General features: G+C 37.8%; 1 protein-coding gene across 1 annotated transcript in view; it reads right to left on the reverse strand.

Moving 5' to 3' along the window:
• LOC140245379 (histidine ammonia-lyase-like) overlaps positions 1 to 20,211 on the reverse strand; it is a 43,322-nt gene extending 23,111 nt beyond the window's left edge. Inside the window, exons 1-2 of the mRNA XM_072324957.1 lie at positions 19,724 to 20,211; positions 10,623 to 10,704 (exon numbers count right to left, since the gene is read on the reverse strand). Of these exons, the coding sequence (XP_072181058.1) occupies positions 10,623 to 10,704; positions 19,724 to 19,952 (311 nt within the window). The 5' untranslated portion in view covers positions 19,953 to 20,211. The remainder of the gene's footprint in view (positions 1 to 10,622; positions 10,705 to 19,723) is intronic.
• Positions 20,212 to 22,641: the final 2,430 nt, after the last annotated feature.

The raw sequence follows: 22,641 nt of genomic DNA on the forward strand, positions 1-22,641 counted from the left end.
CTTTCATAGGAGTAAGATTTTCGTTTCATAGTGTGAGTGTGACAGGTCACTTACAATGTGTAATATTAAGTTTTTATACTTTCAAAACAATTCACTGTGAATTCAGAGCTAAATGGTATACATGTAGCTTTGATAGAGCAATCATAAAATGTCAGTTATGTCATTTGGAATCATCTTCTGTCATTTACCCATGCTTGGAAAATAGTTAATATCTTCATGCAATCCTGATATAAGATCATTCAGAAGGTTTTAATAATTTCACCTTAGCCTTCGGACATTGTTGTTATTATCATTATCATTGCTATTATTATTATTATTATTATTATTATTATTATTATTATTATTATTATTATCATTATTGTTATTATCATTATATTATTATTATTATTATTATTATTATTATTATTATTATTATTATTATTATTATCATTATTATCATTATTATTCAGCATTGACAAGACAATACACGTGACAACAGATAAACAAACAAAACAAGCCAAATACAAGGGTACAAGATGTCAGGCTTTCCCTGATGCACTTCCCTAAGTTGCCCAGTTGGAAATATAAGCAATCAAAATCACTGTATATGTAGGCCTACATGTATCAGTTAAAACAGAAGGAAAGGCAATATTCTGCACGTTTACTACCACATGCCTCATCATCTGGAGTATCATTTTAGCTAAGTGCAAAAATAGCAGTCCTTTAGAGGTTAACTTTAACTTTAAACAAACTTCATGGCAGCCACCCACACATGTGCCAGAACTCATCATACCCTCGGTAATACACGCTTGTATGGTATTTGAAACAGATGGTCTAATGATCGAATCATAAGCTAAAATTCAAGCAGGAGAACTATAATTTTCACACAGTTTGGTTGTATCTATATGGAATCAACTCCCCGCTGAAGTCTGAAAAGGGCCTCCATCTCCCTTCCAACACTCATATGAAGATAATCATCTTAGAACTTGATGATGGTTGAAACTTGATATCCCTTTTGCTATTTTTTTTTTCTTTTGAAATTTTTATTTCTTTTTGTACATTTGTAACATTTCAAAAGCAATAGTCAAGCATATAAATCAAAGTGACAATCACTGACAAAAACAAACAACAGACATACAGATGAACCAATGAAAACTGAACATAGCATTGGTCTACTGGTGGTTACATAAAGACACTTCAAATTTCCTTTTTTTTAAACACATTTTCAACTGGGGACCATTTCCTGTAATGAATAATTATAGCAAAACAAAAGCTAAAACCTAAAGGAACATATATGTTCCTTTAGCTTTTGTTTTGCTATAACTACTTCTGTATATCTAACACTGCCAATAAATGATATGAGACCACCTAAATTAAGTTTTGATTTCTTACACAGGTCTCTGAATATAAATATATCTCTTGAGTAACAAAATCAAATGATTTATCAATTGCCTGTGAGGTCCTTTCGAGTCCTTTATGAAACAAAACATTATTCTTTTCTTGGTCAAATCCTGAAATGTAACACTCAATCCTAAACCAAATTTATCAACGAAAGCGTGCCGTAAGTCCTCAACAGTTTTACAGTCACAGAAAATATGTATAGGTGTTTCAACCTCAGATTCACAGAACGAACATAATTCTGTTTCCTACCAGTTTCATCTTAAACAACTTGTTGTTGGTGTATAAAATATTATGCAAAATTTTAAATTGGAACACTCTCATCTTAATTTCTACTGTACATTGAAATGGGACCAGAAAAATCTGTGACCATTCGTCATCCTGAAATCCATACTGAATAGAAAGTAGGTGTTCACAAACAGGTCTTTTTATGTATTCAGTAACAACATTTGCATATACAGTTCTAGTTTTTAACTTTTGTATTTCTGATATCATTAAATCAAACTGTTCTTTCTCATAATCATTATTCTGTAAAGCCATTTGTAAAACTATCTGATAATGTACTTCCCCGTTTCTCACTCACTGCTGACACAACTAGCTAAGTACTATCCCTTTATCTTGTTATAGGGCATCACTCTGCTTTACATGATAACATACATGTACATGGACTTTTTTTTTATTATTTTCAATTATTCACTTTGCATTACTTACACACAATTTCACCCTGATTTGTATCTTGATATAACTGGATGTCCACAATTTGTTTTTCTATGGTATAGATGTTGAATCAATTAATACCCCATGCAGCCCCCCCCCCCCTCCCCCACACACACACTCACACACAAATTCTTCTAACATGCTTCAATAGGGGATATGATAGTTTGCTCAAGGTTTAACTGGGCATATTCCATTATTAATTTCCGAAAAAAAAATATTTTTCTTTATTCCGTTAAATTGACTAATTTAGATAAAAAATTATTTAAAAAATTATATTCAAATTCAGTTTTGAATACATGTAGTAAGTTTTTAAAAAAAAAAAGCCTCGTGTAGAGTATAGATGCATTCACAACAATCGATAATACATCTAAAACAAATTTTTAAACTTCCCCATTTGAATAATGTGAAATTCTCTCTGCCTAAAATGTACATGGAGGTTCTAGATGCAGAACGGGTAGTGCCTCATGTACCCCAAGGGGTGCTTTTTCATTTGTTTTTGTACTCTGAACAAACAGGCATGTGTGTATGCCTGGTGGACAATATATCCCAAGCCGTTTGGACTGAAACACAACAATATCCCAAAGTAAAGGTACAGTTTACCTTTGGGAGCAATGATTTAAAAAATGTTTGAGATATTACATTTGATGCATACATATCACAAAAACATCCTACCATTTTAAAAAAATTTAAAGGGAATGGCTAGTAATGATCAGTGGGAATCAGTGGGAATGCTGGGGGATGATTGTTCCAATCCTTGTGGGATTCATTTAAGAGTACAGTATAAATCTATTGTTGTGCAAAAATTATTTGATTCAGAATTGTCTCAAATTCAAAGAAGGAGAAGTAGAAATTACGCGGTGCGTAATATATGTCCCCGCCGGAAGTAGTATTTAGTAGCAAAATGTACAATATAGGTAAAAAATCAAGGTCAAAGGTCAAAGAAGTCAAAGGTCAAAATTCTGTGTAGAAGTTTTGAAGCCCTCACCTAGTGTCATCACATAAAGCAAACAGAATCGAAATCGGGTTAGAAATGGCGAAGGAGTAGCATTTTGTAGCCAATGTACAATATAGGTCAAAAATCAAGGTCAGAGGTCAAAGACGTCAAAGGTCAAAATTCTGTGAAGAAGTTTTGAAGCCCTCACCTAGTGCCATCACATAAAGCAAACGGAAGTGAAATCGGGTTAGAAATGGCGAAGGAGTAGCATTTTGTAGCCAATGTACAATATAGGTCAAAAATCAAGGTCAGAGGTCAAAGACGTCAAAGGTCAAAATTCTGTGTAGAAGTTTTGAAGCCCTCACCTAGTGCCATCACATAAAGCAAACGGAAGTGAAATCTGGTTAGAAATGGCGAAGGAGTAGCATTTTGTAGCAAAATGTACAATACAGGTCAAAAATCAAGGTCAAAATTCTGTGTAGAAGTTTTGAAGCCCTCACCTAGTGTCATCACATAAAGCAAATGGAATCGAAATCGGGTTAGAAATGGCAAAGGAGTAGCATTTTTAGTAGAGCAGATAAGCCGAAGAATTGTGCAAAATTTGACTAAAGCATGAAACTTTCACATTTGTTAGTACATGCTATAAGATTAATTTTAAGATCGGGAGGTAAGTCTGAATTGACCTCTGATGACCTCTAGAGGTCAATGACCTCAAAATCTAAGAAAATTGATATTTTGCATCATTGGTTAATGATAAACACAGTAATGATGTACTAAAACTTAATATTTGTCACAGTGAAATTGTCTTTATGTTCCACAGAGCCCTGACAGGTTTCTACCTTTGACCTCTGATGACCTCCAGAGGTCAATGACCTCAAAATGTCAGAAAATTGATATTTTGCATCATTGGTTAATGATAAAACACAGTAATGATGTACTAAAACTTAATATTTGTCACTGTGAAATTGTCTTTATATTCCACAGAGCCCTGACAGGTTTCTATCTTTGACCTCTGATGACCTTCAGAGGTCAATGACCTCAAAATGTGAGAAAATTGATATTTTAATGCATCACTCATAACTGAAACACGATAATTATGTACTAAAAACTAATTTTTGTAAGAGGAATTGCCTCAATGTTCCACTGAGCCTTTCGAGTCAGATTTCTACCTTTGACCTCTGATGACCTCAGATGACCTATGATGAGGCCAATGACCTCAAAATGTCAGAACATTGATATTTGGTGCAATTGGTTGATGACAAACATGATTTAGATGTTACATTCATTTGTATTACAATTGAATTGTTTTCCTATTCCACAGAGCAAGAGAAATTACTCACGTGTCTCTACCTTTGACCTCTGAGGAAGGTGACAGGTCAATGACCTCAAAATATCAGAATATTGATATTCTATGTATAGTCAATGGTCAACTTTGTAATACCCGATGTACAATCATTTATGCTATAATAGAAGAATCTTGTCATTCCATGGAACATTGGTCATTAGCCTGTGCATTATATCCAACTTTGACCTCTCAGGACAATGAAAGGTCACTGAGGTCACATGTGTAGGCTTACCTGTATTGATATTTGGCTTCATTGGTGTAATCGTAAATGCTTAATCATGTACAAATCACGCATTGATGTTTTGATCAAAGTATGTATGCATATTCCACAGAGCATTGGTTTATAGTAACAGGTCTCTGAAATGTGAGAGGTCAATTACTTCAGAAATAAAGCTTAAGTTTCTTGAGTGATGGCAGCGACCTCAAATACAACTGTTATGTTTGGGTTAGTTATGTAGACTAGCAAATATGGCCATTATCTCGACACTCGAGGAAAACAAGGCCCACGAGACTGATATACAGAGTGTTTAATCTATTCAGTGTCTCATAGATCTTTTCCCCCATTTGTCGGACTCATTATGGGACTGGTTTGCCTAAGTGTCAAGCTCATGGGCAATATTTGCATAGTTTCCAGCGGGTGGGCCTGTATTGGCCAGTGCAAAAGCTGGTGGGTTGTTACAGTATGACTGCGATGAATGACTCATGGTCCTGGAGTATACAGTCCACAGCTGCGACATCATGGACCATCTTGAAAACTTCGACATACTGTGAGGCCCAACATGCATTCCACATGAAGCAATCCTGTGTATTGCAACTAGCTATTGCCATCCGAGACCTACCCAGGGAATAGATAAGCATTCATGGCAAACCATGGAGAAAGCGGATTGTGCAAAATATTTTGGAGTTCCAATAGGAGGCTCAGCTGGAATCAAATCGCCACAGCAGCTTAAAAAGGTTATACTTCAAGCAAAGACTCATTCCAGACGAAGATACGAGTATCATAAAGTTCAGTGTTTTGCTACTCCAAGCCGCTCAGGACTGTCCTGGAATATGCATGCATCATCTGGGATCCATTCACCCAGGTGAAACATCATGAAGTTTGGAATGATCCAGAGAAGATATGCACTCTTTAGCTGCAATGGCCATCATATGCAAAACAAGCAGTGTTACAGCCACACTTGAAAAACAAAACAAAGCAAAACTGCATCAAGAACCCCACAATATACACTCCGCAGGAAGTTGTGGCTCTATTGCTGCATTCTTCAAAAAGGGCAAATGACCAAAAATGTCAGGCATCATTTGCAAGAACACAAAGTAGGCCTACTCCCAAAAAAGGTGGCGGCTACTCTCGGCCACTGTCTCTTGTATCTCTTTGAAACACTTCAGTAGAGAGATACTCAATATTCAGCTCTGTTATTAAAGATACATATGTCTCTCTTTTTGTTTTTGCATTTGTTTGTAGTTTTTTGCTTCATATAGGTCTTTGGATACCTTCTTTAACCAATTAAGAAAAGGCTCCATGGCAGAATATTACAAGATTGCACAGTATAATAAAGAAGAAGAAGAAGAAGAAGAAGAAGGAGAATAGGAAACGAGATCTGCTGTCAATGATGCAGAGCCAATGCCAATCAGTTCCATGGCAGATCTTAGTCGGCACTGCAAAGGTTTGGATGTCTCTCTCTGTTGACAAAGGATATTCTAAAGCTCCAAGTAAGTCCATGGGGTGGTTTACATTGTCTGGGCATAGAGGGTTGGGTTGGGTATATGAGGATATGATGCTTTGTTATAACAATTAGGTCTGAGATATCTATTTTTTATGTTTGTTTTGACCATCCCTCATGGATCTCCAACGAAAAGGAATGATAATGTGTTAGACCCAGCCGCCACCGTGTTTTTTTCAATAGATTTTGATATTACAGTGTAGTTGAGAAAAAAGTAACCGCTCATTGTCCTAGATGGAAGTCAAAATTGAACTGTGTGTGGAATACTCTGCATAAAATTTTGGACACACACACACACACACACACACAAAATGCATTTTTTTAATATAATTATTATTTCATAAGCAGCAGGCCATTACAAACCAATGAGACCAGACATCAATATTCTTACATTTTGATGCATATCTTTCAATATCCTCCAGAGGTCAGAGGATCATCGCTAATGTTCATGTGAAATGAGTACACGCCTTTTGAATTGCTCAATTTTATTGCTATAGAAATACACAATATGTGCATCATGTCAATCATTAAATATTGTATCAGTTTCATTTTCAGTCTTGGATTATTTTTTCTATGTACAAATAAAATCGTGGCAAAGTAAACAACTTTCACATCAAAATATAAACGAGAATACTAAAAAAGAAATAGATGTAATAACGTGCAAGGCAAATACCAGGCCTACATCATCTTAAGGTATACCGGTGAAGGAAATCACCTTATTGATAAACAATTTACTTGACTGGGATAGCGACCACTGAACAATATTGTTTCTTAAAACTCTCTCTTCTTTTCAACAAGTGGAATAAAACACATGCACATACCGGGGCATTAGCTTGGAGGAGGGGTGGGGTGGTGGCAGGGATAGTTGACCCCCACCCCATTAAATTCTGAGATGTGGACTATGTTTTGTTGTTGTTTTTTGCTTTTTGCTTTTTAGACAGAAAACTGCCCAAGTTTTTCACTTTAAGTGTGCATCGGATTGTTAAAATTTAATTCTGAAATGCAAAATCTCCCTTCTGTGAGAGGGGATATCTCCTCTCGATAGACTCCTTCCCCCTGCTTGGTTCCTTCCACAGATATAACATACTTTGGGGAATGATAATTTACCTTATTCTATGAAAAATGTTTTTAAGAGATATTTTTATTTGAATTCCAAAGATGAAAAGGCTTTCCTATATATGCACGATTGTTCATTTTGGAGGGCAAGAGCCATTTGCCCCGCCTCCCGAGAAAATATGGGAGGGGGAATGGTGGGGACATAAAACTTTGCCTCCAAGTATTTCCTGAGATTGAGATTTTTTTTTCTTCACTTTTTTGACAGAAAATGAATTGTCACTGAACATTTTAGCTATAGTATGCACCAGATTAAAAGACAGAATCTCCTTTGCATACCCCCTCCCCCACACTATCTTTCGTTATGTCCCCTTCCATATACGCTCAGTGCTTTTGTCCCATTTTTGTTCTATATCATCACAAAGTATGTACTAGATCTTTAATTTCAGTTCCAACATATTAAAGAAAATCCCTCTTGTTGGAGGGGGTAGTGTATCTTTCAATTAACAATCCCTCCTCGGTTTCTACCCTTAGATTCGGTACTACTCCTTTTACTGATAATTTCCCAAATATTCCATCATAAATGTGTATACTAGATTTTTTTTTCTACATTTCTATTCTTACTGCAAAGGCTCCCTCGCATGGGAAGGATTGGGGGACAGCCCCTTTCATACCCTCCTCTCGCTGTATCAACCTCTCCTCCATGCATTGATTATGGCTACACATTTGGGTATGGACTTTTTTTTTCAAAATGGTACATGTAGTTCAACCAAGAGTGGCACGAGATCATTGAATTGCAAACAAAAGAATGCAAAAGCTCCATAATGTGGGAGGGGGATACCTCCACCCACATCCTTCTGTCGATTGGTCTTCCTCCATGCATAGATGGCTGACTTACTACACCTTTTTGATACAAATTTCGAGGTATTCCTTCAAAAGTACCTGTGTGCCAGGTCGTTGAATCTCATTTCTCAAAATACAAGAGCTCTGTCGGATGGGAGTGGAATACCCTACCCTCGCCAACGCTGCGCTTCCTGGGTTCCCATCCATATAGACTTGGTACACCTTGGTGATCCATAATTTTCCTAATATTCCCCAAAACGTATGCATCAGATTCTTTAAAAAAAAAAAAAAAAAAAAAACTTCGTCTTTGGGAGGAGGGTAGGTGAGATGCGCCCACACCCCATCAACTTCCGTATAAGTGATGACGCACACATTAAACAAGAGCTACACTGAATCACTGATTTCAGGTCTAAACCTGCAAAAATCCAATCCCCCACCCACATCCTCCCCCTCCCCCTCCGCTTCATTCCTTTGCACCATGAACTTATGCTTTTACATATTTTCCAAGTCCCCCCCCCCCCCCCACGTTAAAACAGATCGACACCCCTTGCTCTGTGCACATACCCGACTTAGATAATTACCTGAAAAGTTCTGCGGAATGAGTAGCCACTTTTTCGGTAACAGAAATGCATGGTTTGTAAGCCCTACATTATAAACAATTATTAACTACTAACTATCGCAATATCAATATTAACATCCTCACATTTCATTCGAGGTATTTGACCTTGTGTGATTTTCATAGGTGAACGGTAATGGCTCGTTAATAAACAGGGCCTACGAGTGCTCTCTAAAACATCATCATGTTTACCATTGATGATGCCAAACTATTCTGATACTTTGAGGTCATTGGCCTCTCGAGATCATCAGAGGTCAAAGGCAGAAACTCGTCTGTGTGCCTTGGAATATGAAGACGATGTCATTGTACACAGATATGCTTGTTTTGTACATCATTACCATGTTTGACCTTTCACCAATGATGTCATACTTCAATATTCTGATATTCTGAGGTCATTGACCTCTCAAGGTCATCAGAGGTCAAAGGTAGAAACCTGTCTACTCTTTAGAATATGAAGACAATTTCATTGTAAGACAGATATGTTTGTTTTGTACATATTAACAATGGTTACCATTAACTAATGACATCACAGATCAATATAATATTTTGAGGTCATTGACCTCCAAAGGTCATCAGAGGTCAAAGGTTAAAACCTGTCAATGCTCTGTGGAATCAGAAAATGGTTTCCCTGAAGTATAGATGCATGTTTAGTGAATCATAACCACATATATCATTCACAAATGTCTAAAAACATCGATATTTTGATATTTAAAGTTCATTGACCTCTGGAGGTCATCAGAGGTCAAAGGTAAAAACCTGTCAGTGTTCTGTTGAATCTGGAAATTATTTCTCTGTGGTATAAATGCATGTTTAGTGCAACATAATCACATATATCATTTGCAAATGTCTAAAAACATCGATTTTCTGATATCTAAAGTACATTGACCTCTGGGGGTCATCAGAGGTCAAATCAGACTTACCTCCCGATCTTAAAATAAATCTTATGGTATGTACAAACACTGGTGAAAGTTTCATGCTTTAGTCAAATTTTGCACAATTCACGTGATTTTGAGGACTTATCTGCTCTACTATTTGTAGCAAAATGTACAATATAGGTCAAAAATCAAGGTCAAAGATCAAAGAAGTCAAAGGTCAAAATTCTGTGTAGAAGTTTTGAAGCCCTCACCTAGTGCCATCACATAGAGCAAACGGAATAGAAATCGGGTTAGAAATGGCGAAGGAGTAGCATTTTGAAGCAAAATGTACAATATAGGTCAAAGGTCAAGGTCAAAGGTCACAACTGAAATTCTGTGTAGAAGTTTCAAAGCTCCCATGTAGTGCTATCATATAAAGCAAACAGAATCAAAATTGGCTCCTAAATGACAGAGAAGTAGCAAATTGAACATTTTGATCACACACGGACGCACAGACGGACGGACACACGGACACACGGACACACGGACACACACACGTACGGAGCCCGTTTCATAGTCCCCTGCTCGAACTCATTCGGTGGGGACAATAATGTGGAGTTTACTATTTCCAGGTTAGCATGCCTGTACAGTGACGGGGCATTAAACTGCACATTACTTGAATATGAGACCATTCTGAAGCAAATAATTTTTACACAAGGATAGACATATAATGTACTCTTAAATGAATCTCACAAAAATTGGAACAATCATTCCCACTGATCAGTTACTAGCCATCCCCTTTAAATATACCATAAAATATATGGAGAATATTTTTCTCAATAAACCATAACTGTAGATGGTTCAGTCTAGAAACATTTTTATTATAACTATTCTTCACATTTTGTATATTGAACAATTTCTTACTGCACATTAATTATACTGATTCAATTTTTTACATTGGATGTTTTTATCCCTAACTCACATTTTAGAATTATTTTGGAGCACTAAGGCTGGATTTTTGTTTCATCTGCAAATGGTAAATTATGCCTTTAAAGCCCTCTATGCGAACACACACATATACAAATGTACACACACAAACACACATGGTCTCAGAAGCAGGTTTGGAAACTGTACAAGGTTGTAGTTCAGACAGAAAGGATACATTTCAGGACAAAGTGGTGTTGTGTCCATGCTGAGAACATCCATATCAGACTGGAGCTTGTTGGAGACATCAGATTGAAGAACTGCATACAAAACAAAAGAAGCAAGTTATGGGCACACACTCTTTAGCTTTTAAAATCATAATCATGCAAACAAAATCATCTGAAGGCTAGTTTTAGTTTATGCTTGTTTAGCCACTCACAGCTTGCTTGTTGATAACAATCATTTTCCTACAGTTACTTGCATGTGTCACATGACACTGTCTTCTGAGTGACATAAAAACAAAACCACTAGAATTATCACTGAAGGTGATTAATACCCCCGCCCCTAGTGTTGCTTTATAGTATGTGATGTCATGAGGGCACTGATGTTAATACCAAGTTTGTGCACTTGTCGAATTGGAAACAGAATAATTTTAGTTTACTGTACTGTTACAGCAAATGGAAACATGCTTTCCCCCAGCATCACTACACTTAAAGACCATCATACAATTTGTACATACCAAATTTGACCTTCATAGCTTGAATGGCTTATTTTGATACAAAAATGAGTGGTTACCATGGCAACACATTTTCCTTAAATTAACACATTGGTGTCTTGCAAAACTACACTTCTAGATCATGATACATACTAAAAATACCGCACGATATCTCTGATTATTGTTTTGAAATTGACCATAAGCATGATACAAGGTTTAAAAATAATATGAATTATAAATCAATAAGAATCAGATCTGAAACAGGTAAACACGCCTTGTCATATGCAGGCAGTATAATTTGGAGAGGATTTCCTCATTATGTCAAAAAGATAAACACCCGTAATGCTTTTCGGATATCATTGCGAAAATATCTGTTATCAATATGACAATGATCCCCTATGAAAACATGTAAATAATTATGTACATATAACAATTTCTTCTGTAAATATTGTAAATACGTTATATTATAATCTATATCATTGAAAGGACTGGCCTCGACTAGCCTGCACGCTATTGCCAGTTCTTTTTTGCCAAACTATAACTATTAATTGTTGTGACTTTGTTGACGATGTTTGTTTGTTTGTTTGGTAAATAAATCTCATTTCATTTCATTTCATTTCATTTCAAATTTGACTTTAATTGCTTGAATGATGGAAAAGTTATTCGATCTGCAAGGTTTTGGTAAAATTGTGGTTACCATGGCAACAGTTTGTGTGACAAACACAAAAATGTGTATGTGTTCCACATTTATACCTCGTAGTGTGAAGGGGGTATAAAAACAGAAGTATGTAAGTTTCCTATTGTGGTCTGTAGTATTGGACAAGGTTTATATTCAAAGTAGCAGAGGAAGTCAAGAATGGAAGGCTTAAAGGGATTGTACAGTTTTGGTCGAGACCTACATGTAATGTCAGGTTTACAACATTTTTTGGTGAAATAATGAGAAACCTCTTATAAAAATGAAATATGAAAGAGCATGTAATTCCAAGAAGGATTCAATGTTTAGTTGGCCGAGATATCCAAAAAAGCGATCTTAATAATATTGACAGGCCATGACTTTTATTAGGATCTCTTTGTTTTACCTTGTTTTTGGATATCTCAGTCATTTCAAAAATCTGATTTTCATCAAATAAATTTTTGATTCCCCTTACAATTGTATGCTCTTTAACATTTCATAGAGTGGTTTCTGAATATCTCACATGAATCCTCATCTCAACCAGTACTGTACAGTTCCTTTAACTTCCCTTGCCAGGTAGAGATGTACAGTATTAAAAAAAAAACCACGTAAAGCAAACATGTTAAACTGTCCCACATGTAAAATTGTCCAACAATAACATGTATGAAAGAGCCTCGCACTGTAAAGGGGTCAGAGTTGTTTAATGTACACTTTTACAAGTACGTTTACATGGTGCCCTTGGCTGAATGCCAATCTTGGCAAATACGGAGGAAATATTTTGCGTGATGCGCTATATTACATGTTTCAATAGCTTTAAAAAATAAAACTACATGTAATTTGTTGGCTTTTTAATGTTGCTTTTGTTTCTTGGTAAAGCCCTGCTGAACATCTTTTAAAACCACACATATAAAATTGAAGTTGTTTGTGTGTGTGTGTGTGTGTGTGTGTGTGTAGGCAGTTACAATTGTAAGTAGAGTATTTCTTCAATGGGAATATTCCACATCAACAGGAATAAAGAATGATTAAAATGACTGGTTCTATAAATCCTTTCTTTCAAGTGGTCCTCCTTCATGCTTGGTCAAGCAAGACTGAATGACCTCCTGACAAATAGTACAGCTGTACATCATTGATCACCCCCTCCCCCCAAGTAGGGGGGAATTCATGTAGGCCTACAGGTAAAGGTCTACAATGTACAATGAACATGTATTGATTTTCTGTCTGCCTTTGTTGAGTTACTACTGATGAAAACAAAATAATGAAGATGGTGGCATGGTACACAAGAAGTGCCAGTAGTGTCCTGTACAAACACATTTCATTAATGTGAACTGAATTTGAACTTTCACCTGTAACTTTAATTTCTTCACATGTAATGTACCGGTATGTACATTGTATGTCTTTACCACAAACTGAAGCAAGTAGAGAGTGGCATACAACCTGAACAGCAAGTGGTCAATCTTGCAAGACTTTGCATTGTGGGACATCACTGACAGATTCAAGTAATTCCACTGTGAAGCACTTTTTCACTGTTAGGGAATTGAAATTTTTGCTAAAAAACAACTCTGTCATATTTTGTATGGTGCTGTATAAAGTTGCTCTTGATTCTACAACAGAGTTGCATTGACTGGGAAGAAAGTGATGGACATTAATATGTTGCATGAAATTCTTTTCAATATGTCAATTGATATAAAGTTTCCAGAGCACCTTGATAGCTTTTTCATGAAAGCCAATTTTTATAACATATCAGCATAATTGTGTTTTCATTTTCATATACCGGTAGTTGCATCATGATTCAGCAAACTCAAACTCCTACCTTTTTTTTAAAGTCATTATATTCACCATTCTATCAACAACAATAACAACAACAACAACAACAACAACTACAAATAACCAAATTATCTACTCTATAATTTCATAAAAGTCATCTTTAACATGTAGTGGCATATTGCACTGCCAAGTCTAGATGATAGTACTTGTGAATGAGTATATTTGTATATATACCAGTACCTTCTACTGGTCTACATTTGAATGTAAGAGTCATACATCCAGTATGAGCATTGTGGGATACATGTACATTGTATGTGATTTACAGAGCCATAATATCATTCAACAGAAACTCTTTTCAACCTACTGTACACATACAGGCCCAAATTCTCAAAGGTGGAATAACTTTATTACACCGCTTATTCCGCCAATTTATTATGTCTCTTATGCAAATCAGGCCCTCGTGACGTAAAATGACGCGATTTATTCACCGGAATCTATTCTCAAAGGTGGAATAACTTATTCCCCGGAATAACTATTCCGCGGGATAGTTATTCCAGCTTTGAGAATTCGGGCCCATGTGTTTACAAAACATTCTGTATCTGTATGGAAAAGTACTTTACTCTTTCAATTCTGAAAAAAAAGAAAATAAAACCAAACATTTTGATGTCCTTCCATTGAGAGGGGATATGGGCAAATTCACTACATTTCCTTGTTTTGCCATCCAAACAAAATGTAAAATGTATCATTATGCTTATGTGTGTGTATGTACATGTTTGTACAAGTAGTTAAAGGACAAGTTCACCTCCATAGACATGAGGGTTGAGTGAATGCAGCAATATTAGTAGAAGACACCAGTGAGAGTTTGAGGAAAATCAGACAATCCGTCCAAAAGTTATGAATTTTTGAAGCTTCTGCTCAGTCACGGCTGGATGAGAAGACTACTATAGCTTATGATGTCACATGTGTACAACGATATACACTGTACACTGTAAAGAAAGTATAAAGAAAATGAATTTTTGAAGCTGCTGCTCAGTCACGGCTGGATGAGAAGACAATTGTACTATAGCTTGTGATGTCACATGTGTACAACGATATACACTGTAAAGACAGTATAAAGAAAATTCAACATATTTTCACTTTTCTTGCATTACAAAAGAACACTCGACTTCTCTCTTTTAGAAGGCAGAGGGAATAATATCGCCCTTAAAGTACATCAGTATCAATTTGAAGAAATGCGCACTTTTTTCAGTTTTTATGAAATTCTCTTTTTTATTTTCTTTATATCGTTGTCTTCTCATCCAGCAGTGGCTGCGCAGATACTTTAAAAATTCATAAATTTGGAACAGATTGTCAGATTTTCCTCAAACTTTCACTGATGCGTGTTCTACTAATGTTCTTGCATTCTCTCAATCCATATGTATATGAAGGTGGACTTGTCCTTTAAAGAAAACCAAAACCCAAAGAGCAATGTGGATTGAGTGAAAGCAGCACAGTAGTAGAACACAGCAGTGAAAGTTTGAGGAAAATCGGACAATCGATGCAAAAGTATTCTCTAATTTCTCTTTATATCTTCTTTGTATTGTTGTCCACACGCATACGTCGTAACCACTAGTAGTCTCCTCATCCAGCAGTTCCAACACCAAAACTTTAAAAATTCATAACTTTTGCATCAATTGTCTGAGTTTCCTTAAACTTTCACTAATGTGTTCTACTAATGTTGCTGCTTTCACTCAATCCACATTGCTCTTTGGGTTTGGGTTTCCTTTAAAAGAATATAATTTAGCAGACTTCCACTCTCCTACAGGATGTGCCCCCACCCCCCCCCCCCCCTCCCTGTACAAGCATATTGTTTTGCAAGAGGGCAAAACATTGTGTGAAAAAAAAAAATACTGAGAAAAATATGGCATTAGGTCATTGTGACAAAAGAAACACTGACACACGCATTATGAATAAGTTTTAAGTAAAGTACTGGGTAAATCATTACACAGGGCTCAACACTACAGTATCTTTTTTTTTCTGAAGGCGCTACCCATTTGGACTGTCAATAAAATCTTTAAATCTGAAATTTTGGCGGCCTGAAAAAGATAAATACAAAAGCAAATATAACAATTCATTTTGAATCTCAGTTGCCCAATCAGGCCACAAAAAGATAACCTTTTTTCTTCTTTTTCTTTTTTTAATTTGGTGGTCAGACATTAATTTGAAGTGGCCCTGGGCCACCACTAATGGCAATCCCTGCATACACTGTGTAGGCTTGCATTACAACTTATTATTCATTTATTATTATTATTATTTATTTTTTTGTGACAGATCTGCAAGTACATACCATTAAAAGGGCATCTCCAGATGATTTTAAGACTTTTACACTTGAGTAATTATAAATAGGTTGTACTACATGTAGGTACACTGTGTACAGAGTTTTAGAATCAGATAAGCCGAAGAATTGTGCAAAATTTGACTAAAGAATGAAACTTTCACCATTGTTAGTACATGCTATAAGATTAATTTTAAGATCGGGAGGTAAGTCTGAATTGACCTCTGATGACCTCTAGAGGTCAATGACCTCAAAATCTAAGAAAATTGATATTTACGTCATTGGTTAATGATAAACACAGTAATGATGTACTTAACTTAATTTTTGTCATAGTGAAATTGTCTTTATATTCAACAGAGCCCTGACAGGTTTCTATCTTTGACCTCTGATGACCTCCAGAGGTCAATGACCCCAAAATGTCAGAAAATTGATATTTTAATGCGTCACTCATAACTGAAACACGGTAACTATGTACTAAAAACTAATTTTTGTAAGAGGAATTGCCTCAATGTTCCACTGAGCCTTTCGAGTCAGATTTCTACCTTTGACCTCTGATGACCTCAGATGACCTATGATGAGGCCAATGACCTCAAAATGTCAGAACATTGATATTTGGTGCAATTGGTTGATGACAAACATGATTTAGATGTTATATTCATTTGTATTACAATTGAATTGTTTTCCTATTCCACAGAGCAAGAGAAATTACTCACGTGTCTCTACCTTTGACCTCTGAGGAAGGTGACAGATCAATGACCTCAAAATATCAGAATATTGATATTCTATGTATAGTCAATGGTCAACATTGTAATACCCGATGTACAATCATTTATGCTATAATAGAAGAATCTTGTCATTCCATAGAACATTGGTCATTAGCCTGTGCATTATATCCAACTTTGACCTCTCAGGACAATGAGAGGTCACTGAGGTCACATGTGTAGGCTTACCTGTATTGGTGTTTGGCTTCATTGGTGTAATCGTAAATGCTTAATCATGTACAAATCACGCATTGACGTTTTGATCAAAGTACATGCATATTCCACAGAGCATTGGTTTATAGTAACAGGTCTCTGAAATGTGAGAGGTCAATTACTTCAGAAATAAAGCTTAAGTTTCTTGAGTGATGGCAGTGACGTCAAATATAACTGTTATGTTTGGGTTAGTTATGTAGACTAGCAAATATAGGCAAATATGGCCATTATCTCGACACTCGAGGAAAACAAGGCCCACGAGACTGATATACAGAGTGTTTAATTTATTCAGTGTAAGTCTCATAGATCTTTTCCCACATTTGTCGGACTCATTATGGGACTGGTTTGCCTAAGTGTCAAGATCATGGGCAATATTTGCATAGTTTCCAGCTGGTGGGTTGTTACAGTATGACTGCGATGAATGACCCATGGTCCTGGCGTATACAGTCCACAGCTGCGACATCTTGGACCATCTTGAAAACTTCGACAATGTGAGGCCCAACATGCATTCCACACGAAGCAATCCTTTGTATTGCAACTAGCTATTGCCATCCGAGACCTACCCAGGGAATAGATAAACGTTCATGGCAAACCATGCATGGAGAAAGCGGATTGTGCAAAATATTTTGGAGTTCCAATAGGAGGCTCAGCTGGAATCAAATCGCCACAGCAGCTTAAAAAGGTCTCCTTGAGTAATACTTATCGCGCTTCATCGCGCATTTTATGGAGTGTGAGCGACGGAAAGACTGCAGTAGATAATGCTACCAGTGCACGAATCAAGGAGGAGAAAAAGGACAATTGGTTAAAGAGTGTGCAAATCTCTTAAATGTGAGATTAATCTTTTTCTCCTCGCCCCCTTTTCAGAGCCTGGAGCTATTCTTTGGAGCTTGGACTGCCCATTAATCAATAGCCAGCATCCTGTGTGTGGAATTCGATTCATCCATGCGGTAGAATATGCAGCTCTGCGTGAATTCACGGAGTAATCTCTTCCACATTGCGGACTAGGCAAATAACGCTGATGTCTTTTTCATCGACCCTTTCCCTTTTAATTTGGTCTAGGAAAATCAGTTACAAATACAAGCAAGGAAGTAAAATAGGCAATGTGTAAGACAGATTCCCTACATTACACACCAACGAGATCATGATTAGTATCATGGCTAGAAATACGAAACATGATGTTAAAAGCTCTGATGATCTCGGAGCTCGAGATCATCAGAGGTCAAAGGCAGAAACTCGTCTTTGTGCCTTGGAATATGACGACAATGTCATTGTACACAGATAGGCTTGTTTTGTACATCTTTACCATGTTTGACCTTTCACCAATGATGTCATACTTCAATATTCTGATATTCTGAGGTCATTGACCTCTTAAGGTCATCAGAGGTCAAAGGTAGAAACCTGTCTGCTCTTTAGAATATGAAGACAATTTCATTGTAAGACAGATATGCTTGTTTTGTACATCTTAACAATGGTTACCATTAACCAATGACATCACAGATCAATATAATATTTTGAGGTCATTGACCTCCAAAGGTCATCAGAGGTCAAAGGTTAAAACCTGTCAATGCTCTGTGGAATCAGAAAATGGTTTCCCTGAAGTATAGATGCATGTTTAGTGAATCATAACCACATACATGTATATCATTCACAAATGTCTAAAAACATCGATATTTTGATATTTAAAGTTCATTGACCTCTGGAGGTCATCAGAGGTCAAAGGTAAAAACCTGTCAGTGCTCTGTTGAATCTGGAAATGATTTCTCTGTGGTATAAATGCATGTTTAGTGCAACATAACCACATATATCATTCGCAAATGTCTAAAAACATCGATTTTCTGACATCTAAAGTACATTGACCTCTGGAGGTCATCAGAGGTCAAATCAGACTTACCTCCCGATCTTAAAATAAATCTTATGGTATGTACTAACACTGGTGAAAGCTTCATGCTTTAGTCAAATTTTGCACAATTCACGTGATTTTGAGGGCTTAACTGCTCTACTAATAGTAATTGGGATGATCGAGGAATAAGAATGTTTTCAAAATCTAAAACAAATCACAATTAACGAGGATGATGACATGATGATATTGGTAGCCTCACCATGCATGAGTTGGGGCTCAAGGAAGCAGAACAAAAGAAGAAAGTATACATAAATTCTACACAGGTGAACTTCCTAAGCATGTTGCACTGTAACTAATGTAATCAGGGCTGGCAGAGCATTTTCAAAAGGGGAGGGCAGCACTTCCAGGTTAAAAAAAAGTGTGGGGGCCCAAAGTGATATGACACCTTATGTATTCCTTTGTATGGTGCACAAAAAGTGGGGGGGGGGGGGCCCGTACCCCCACAGCCCCCACGGTTCCGCCGGCCATGCATGGGAATTACATTGCTACATTGTGAGCCTCCTAACCAATGTCATCATCTTTGTTCAGTGTAATTTGGTTCGGGTGTTGTTGTTTTTTGTTGTTGTTTTTTTTTTTGTTTTTTTGTGTTTTTTTTTTGGGGGGGGGTTGTCAGAGTATTGGTTTCTCCGATCTATAGTACCATCACAATAAATTCCACAAATCTATAGAGCTGTGGATTTACATCATGTGAAATTATGAAAATCATCTGCAACCTTTTAGATAAATTCCCCCCTGTATGCCCATGCTTTGGGTTAAAAAGATGTACAGCTAGAACCCTCTATACATACAATGTATTGTAGGCAGAGGATAGGGCCCATAATGATCACTCATCCTCGGCGAGAACGTCGAAATGCAGGGGGAGGGGGAGGGTTAAAACCTTTGCTTTTACCATCTACATACATGTACTACAGAAAAAATGCAAAATGCAAAGTAGAACTAGAATTTTGTAAGATTGCTGTTTTTGTGCCGTTTCCACACTGCATTCATCCATTCACTCACCAATATGAACAAAGTCATTGTCTTCCAGGATGTCCACTAGGAGATCGTCTGGGAACAGCAGAGAACCACCTTGCGTCTTCCTGACTTCAACGACTTCATCCTCCATGACATAGTTCTTCATCGTACGGTATCGTGAAAGACTTTCCTTCCCCAACCAGTCCACCGTATTTTTGTTGCTTTTGCATGGAATGAGGATCCATTCTCCACGCATTCTCGCGTTTACTCTCATCGTTGGTCTAGTGTAATACACGACGAACTGAAACGAATGCAAGCTAGTGAGATGACAACACGACGGGTGTTCAAAAAACCGGTTTTATGAAGCTGTTTTGTTTCTATGGTCTTTTCGTGCACGTGTGGTGTGGTGGCTACAGCTACAAAATCAAAATGGCAATCAAAGCCAAAGCCAAAGGCACTAGTAGTACACGCGTCGTTTTCTGGTGGGTTTGTTTTACGTGAAAGTTGTAATGCCAATAGGTACCTACATTTGCAATTTTTCAATCCGAACCCGACGCTCAATGTAGCTAGACGTAGAAAGTAAGATTTCTTTTAGGCCGGTAATAGCTAATGAGTTCACACCACATATCCAAGGAGAATAGATAATCAGAGTAGGTATCCAGTGGATCGCCAAAACGTGACAACGTAGACACTTTTCTATCCCCCCAGACCAAACACAGAAACCTGCCCCACCACAAGGATCTTGGGGTGTACAATAACAGAGCAAGATCCAATGAATAATTGCACGTGCGCCTTCACGCTACTTCGTTTCTAGGTATGACCTCATCAACGCGTTTGTCAGAGCGTCTTTAAAAAATATATTTTTTGAAAAAATATAATTCATTTGAAGATGCATATTATCAGACGTTATGCCTATTGTTCACTGACCATAACAAGTGATATTCTAAGTGATAACATGAACCAAGATAGTTTGAAATGAACAACAAACAAATGAAACATAGGGTTGTTCTCCCCTACACCAAAATGGGTTATGCCGAAGGTGTGGTCGGGGGCTTGGCACTTGTTCAAGGCCAGGCCAGTGCGCTGGCGGGAATCTCTGGATGAACTAATGCACAGCTCTATGAGTGAGGGTCACCTCCCTGCGCAGATCGATGTTCGAGTGATACTACCACTGAACTGTACTACATAGTGGAACGGGAGTACGCACAGTGCAGTGAAAGATGGCGTCCACCATTTTGAGACTCCCATACAAAGAAGCGAGCTTTGCTGGCCCCGCTCCCTGCTCTCAGCGTGTACTGACCGTTCCATAGTAGAGTTCAGCGCCAGTGTGTTATACTGCCCTCTTACGGGCAGTGTTTGAGATGTATGTTATATTGTTGTTGTACAACCTTCGCCCCTTTCGGCCGGCAGTTTGTGTTGCGTGAGCATAATAAAGTTTGCTTGAACCTTAACTATTGTGACTGGTTATCCATCCCCGAACAATGTTCTTTTAATGGCGTGGTGGCAGCTACATGGGATCAAGTACCCTGCTCTTCCCTCATTACCGATGGATTTTACGCACGATATGGCAGCCAGTTGGTCGGCAAAACGTGTCGTGATAGGTAGTTATGGTTTGCTCGCATCTGCTGTAGTCCCATACATAGCCCTTGAATGGCTGTTCCCTGTCCCCTCTTGAGGCAGCGACCTCGCACCCAGGCCCGAGAGAGAGGCCGCCCCTACCAGCAGTCTAACCAGAAGTACAATGTACCAGGTACCTTACAGTGTTTGCGATTCTGAGTCAATTCAAATCAAAAGAAATGAAAGCAATGAATGGATGACTGAGGATGATTATGTCGGTCTTGATTATGATGATTTCTGTGACGATTATGATGATGAAAGTTATGACAGTTGTGATGAGCCCTTCGGGGACCCAAACCAACCTCGTCGATCCCCATGATGATAGAGTATTGCATGCTACTCGGTATGATGCAGTCGGTCCCAGTACATGTAGCAGTAGACATCCTGTCCCTATGTGTATGAGTAGTCTTAGTGTTAGTGAGTCCAGTCGTTCTAATGTTAGACATACAGTTCACAGTTGCCGAATATGTCTCGTGGCCAATCGCCCAAACCAGCATCACATCAGTGATTGCTCATTCCTACCAGAGCATGAAAGAGATATCATTACATGTGCTCGCCAAGCGGCGTCCATCCTTGGCTTCTCTGATTCCCTGTGTCCATATGACAATTATCTGGATGATTACGATGAGCTAGAGTTAGAGTGTGATTTCTCAGAAGTTGATGAATGTTTTGATGATTTTCATGACAGTGCTTTGGCTACAGATATTGTCTGCTTGTCTGCTAGGATATGTGTTGCTGATTCAGACAGTACTAGTCTTGGAGATGCAAAGGATATGTCAGATTTAGACAGGTCAATAGGGTTTCAAGACAATTCTTACTGCTATGATCGTGGCGCATCGCAGTCAGATGAGTTCCACTTCCGGGTTGATCAGTCACCACAGTGTCCAGTAGCTAGTCCCTCAGTGTTGCCTGAAAAGGCTTGTATGTCTCCCTACATTGACCTTGACCATGGTCAGCAGACTATCCGGGTTACTCTTGCCAGTGGTTCGCCACAGAACTTCATTGGCTATTCAGTGTTCACGAGTCTCGGAGGTGTTTTTTCGGACTCTTTTGAGACTTATCCAGTCGATCATCCTTCACCGTATGCAGTTGTTGGAGGGACGTGCCTCACACTTACCAGAGATGGAAAGGCATTTCTCTTTGAAGGGTTAGTTGTTGACTCTCCGGATGTTATAATTGAGGCAGGCATTCCGTTCATAGTGTTGCACGACATTACCATCCGTCCCGCAAAGCGCAGTATCACAATTGGTGATGGACCTTCGTACACCTATGGTCCTGATCCTACACCAGAGGTAGATATTCGTCTTTCCCGCACACCTCCGATGTGTCTCAGCCTTCCCCGGTAC

The sequence above is a fragment of the Diadema setosum genome, chromosome 2 (assembly GCF_964275005.1).
Source record: "Diadema setosum chromosome 2, eeDiaSeto1, whole genome shotgun sequence".
NCBI classification, from domain to species: Eukaryota; Metazoa; Echinodermata; class Echinoidea; order Diadematoida; family Diadematidae; genus Diadema; species Diadema setosum.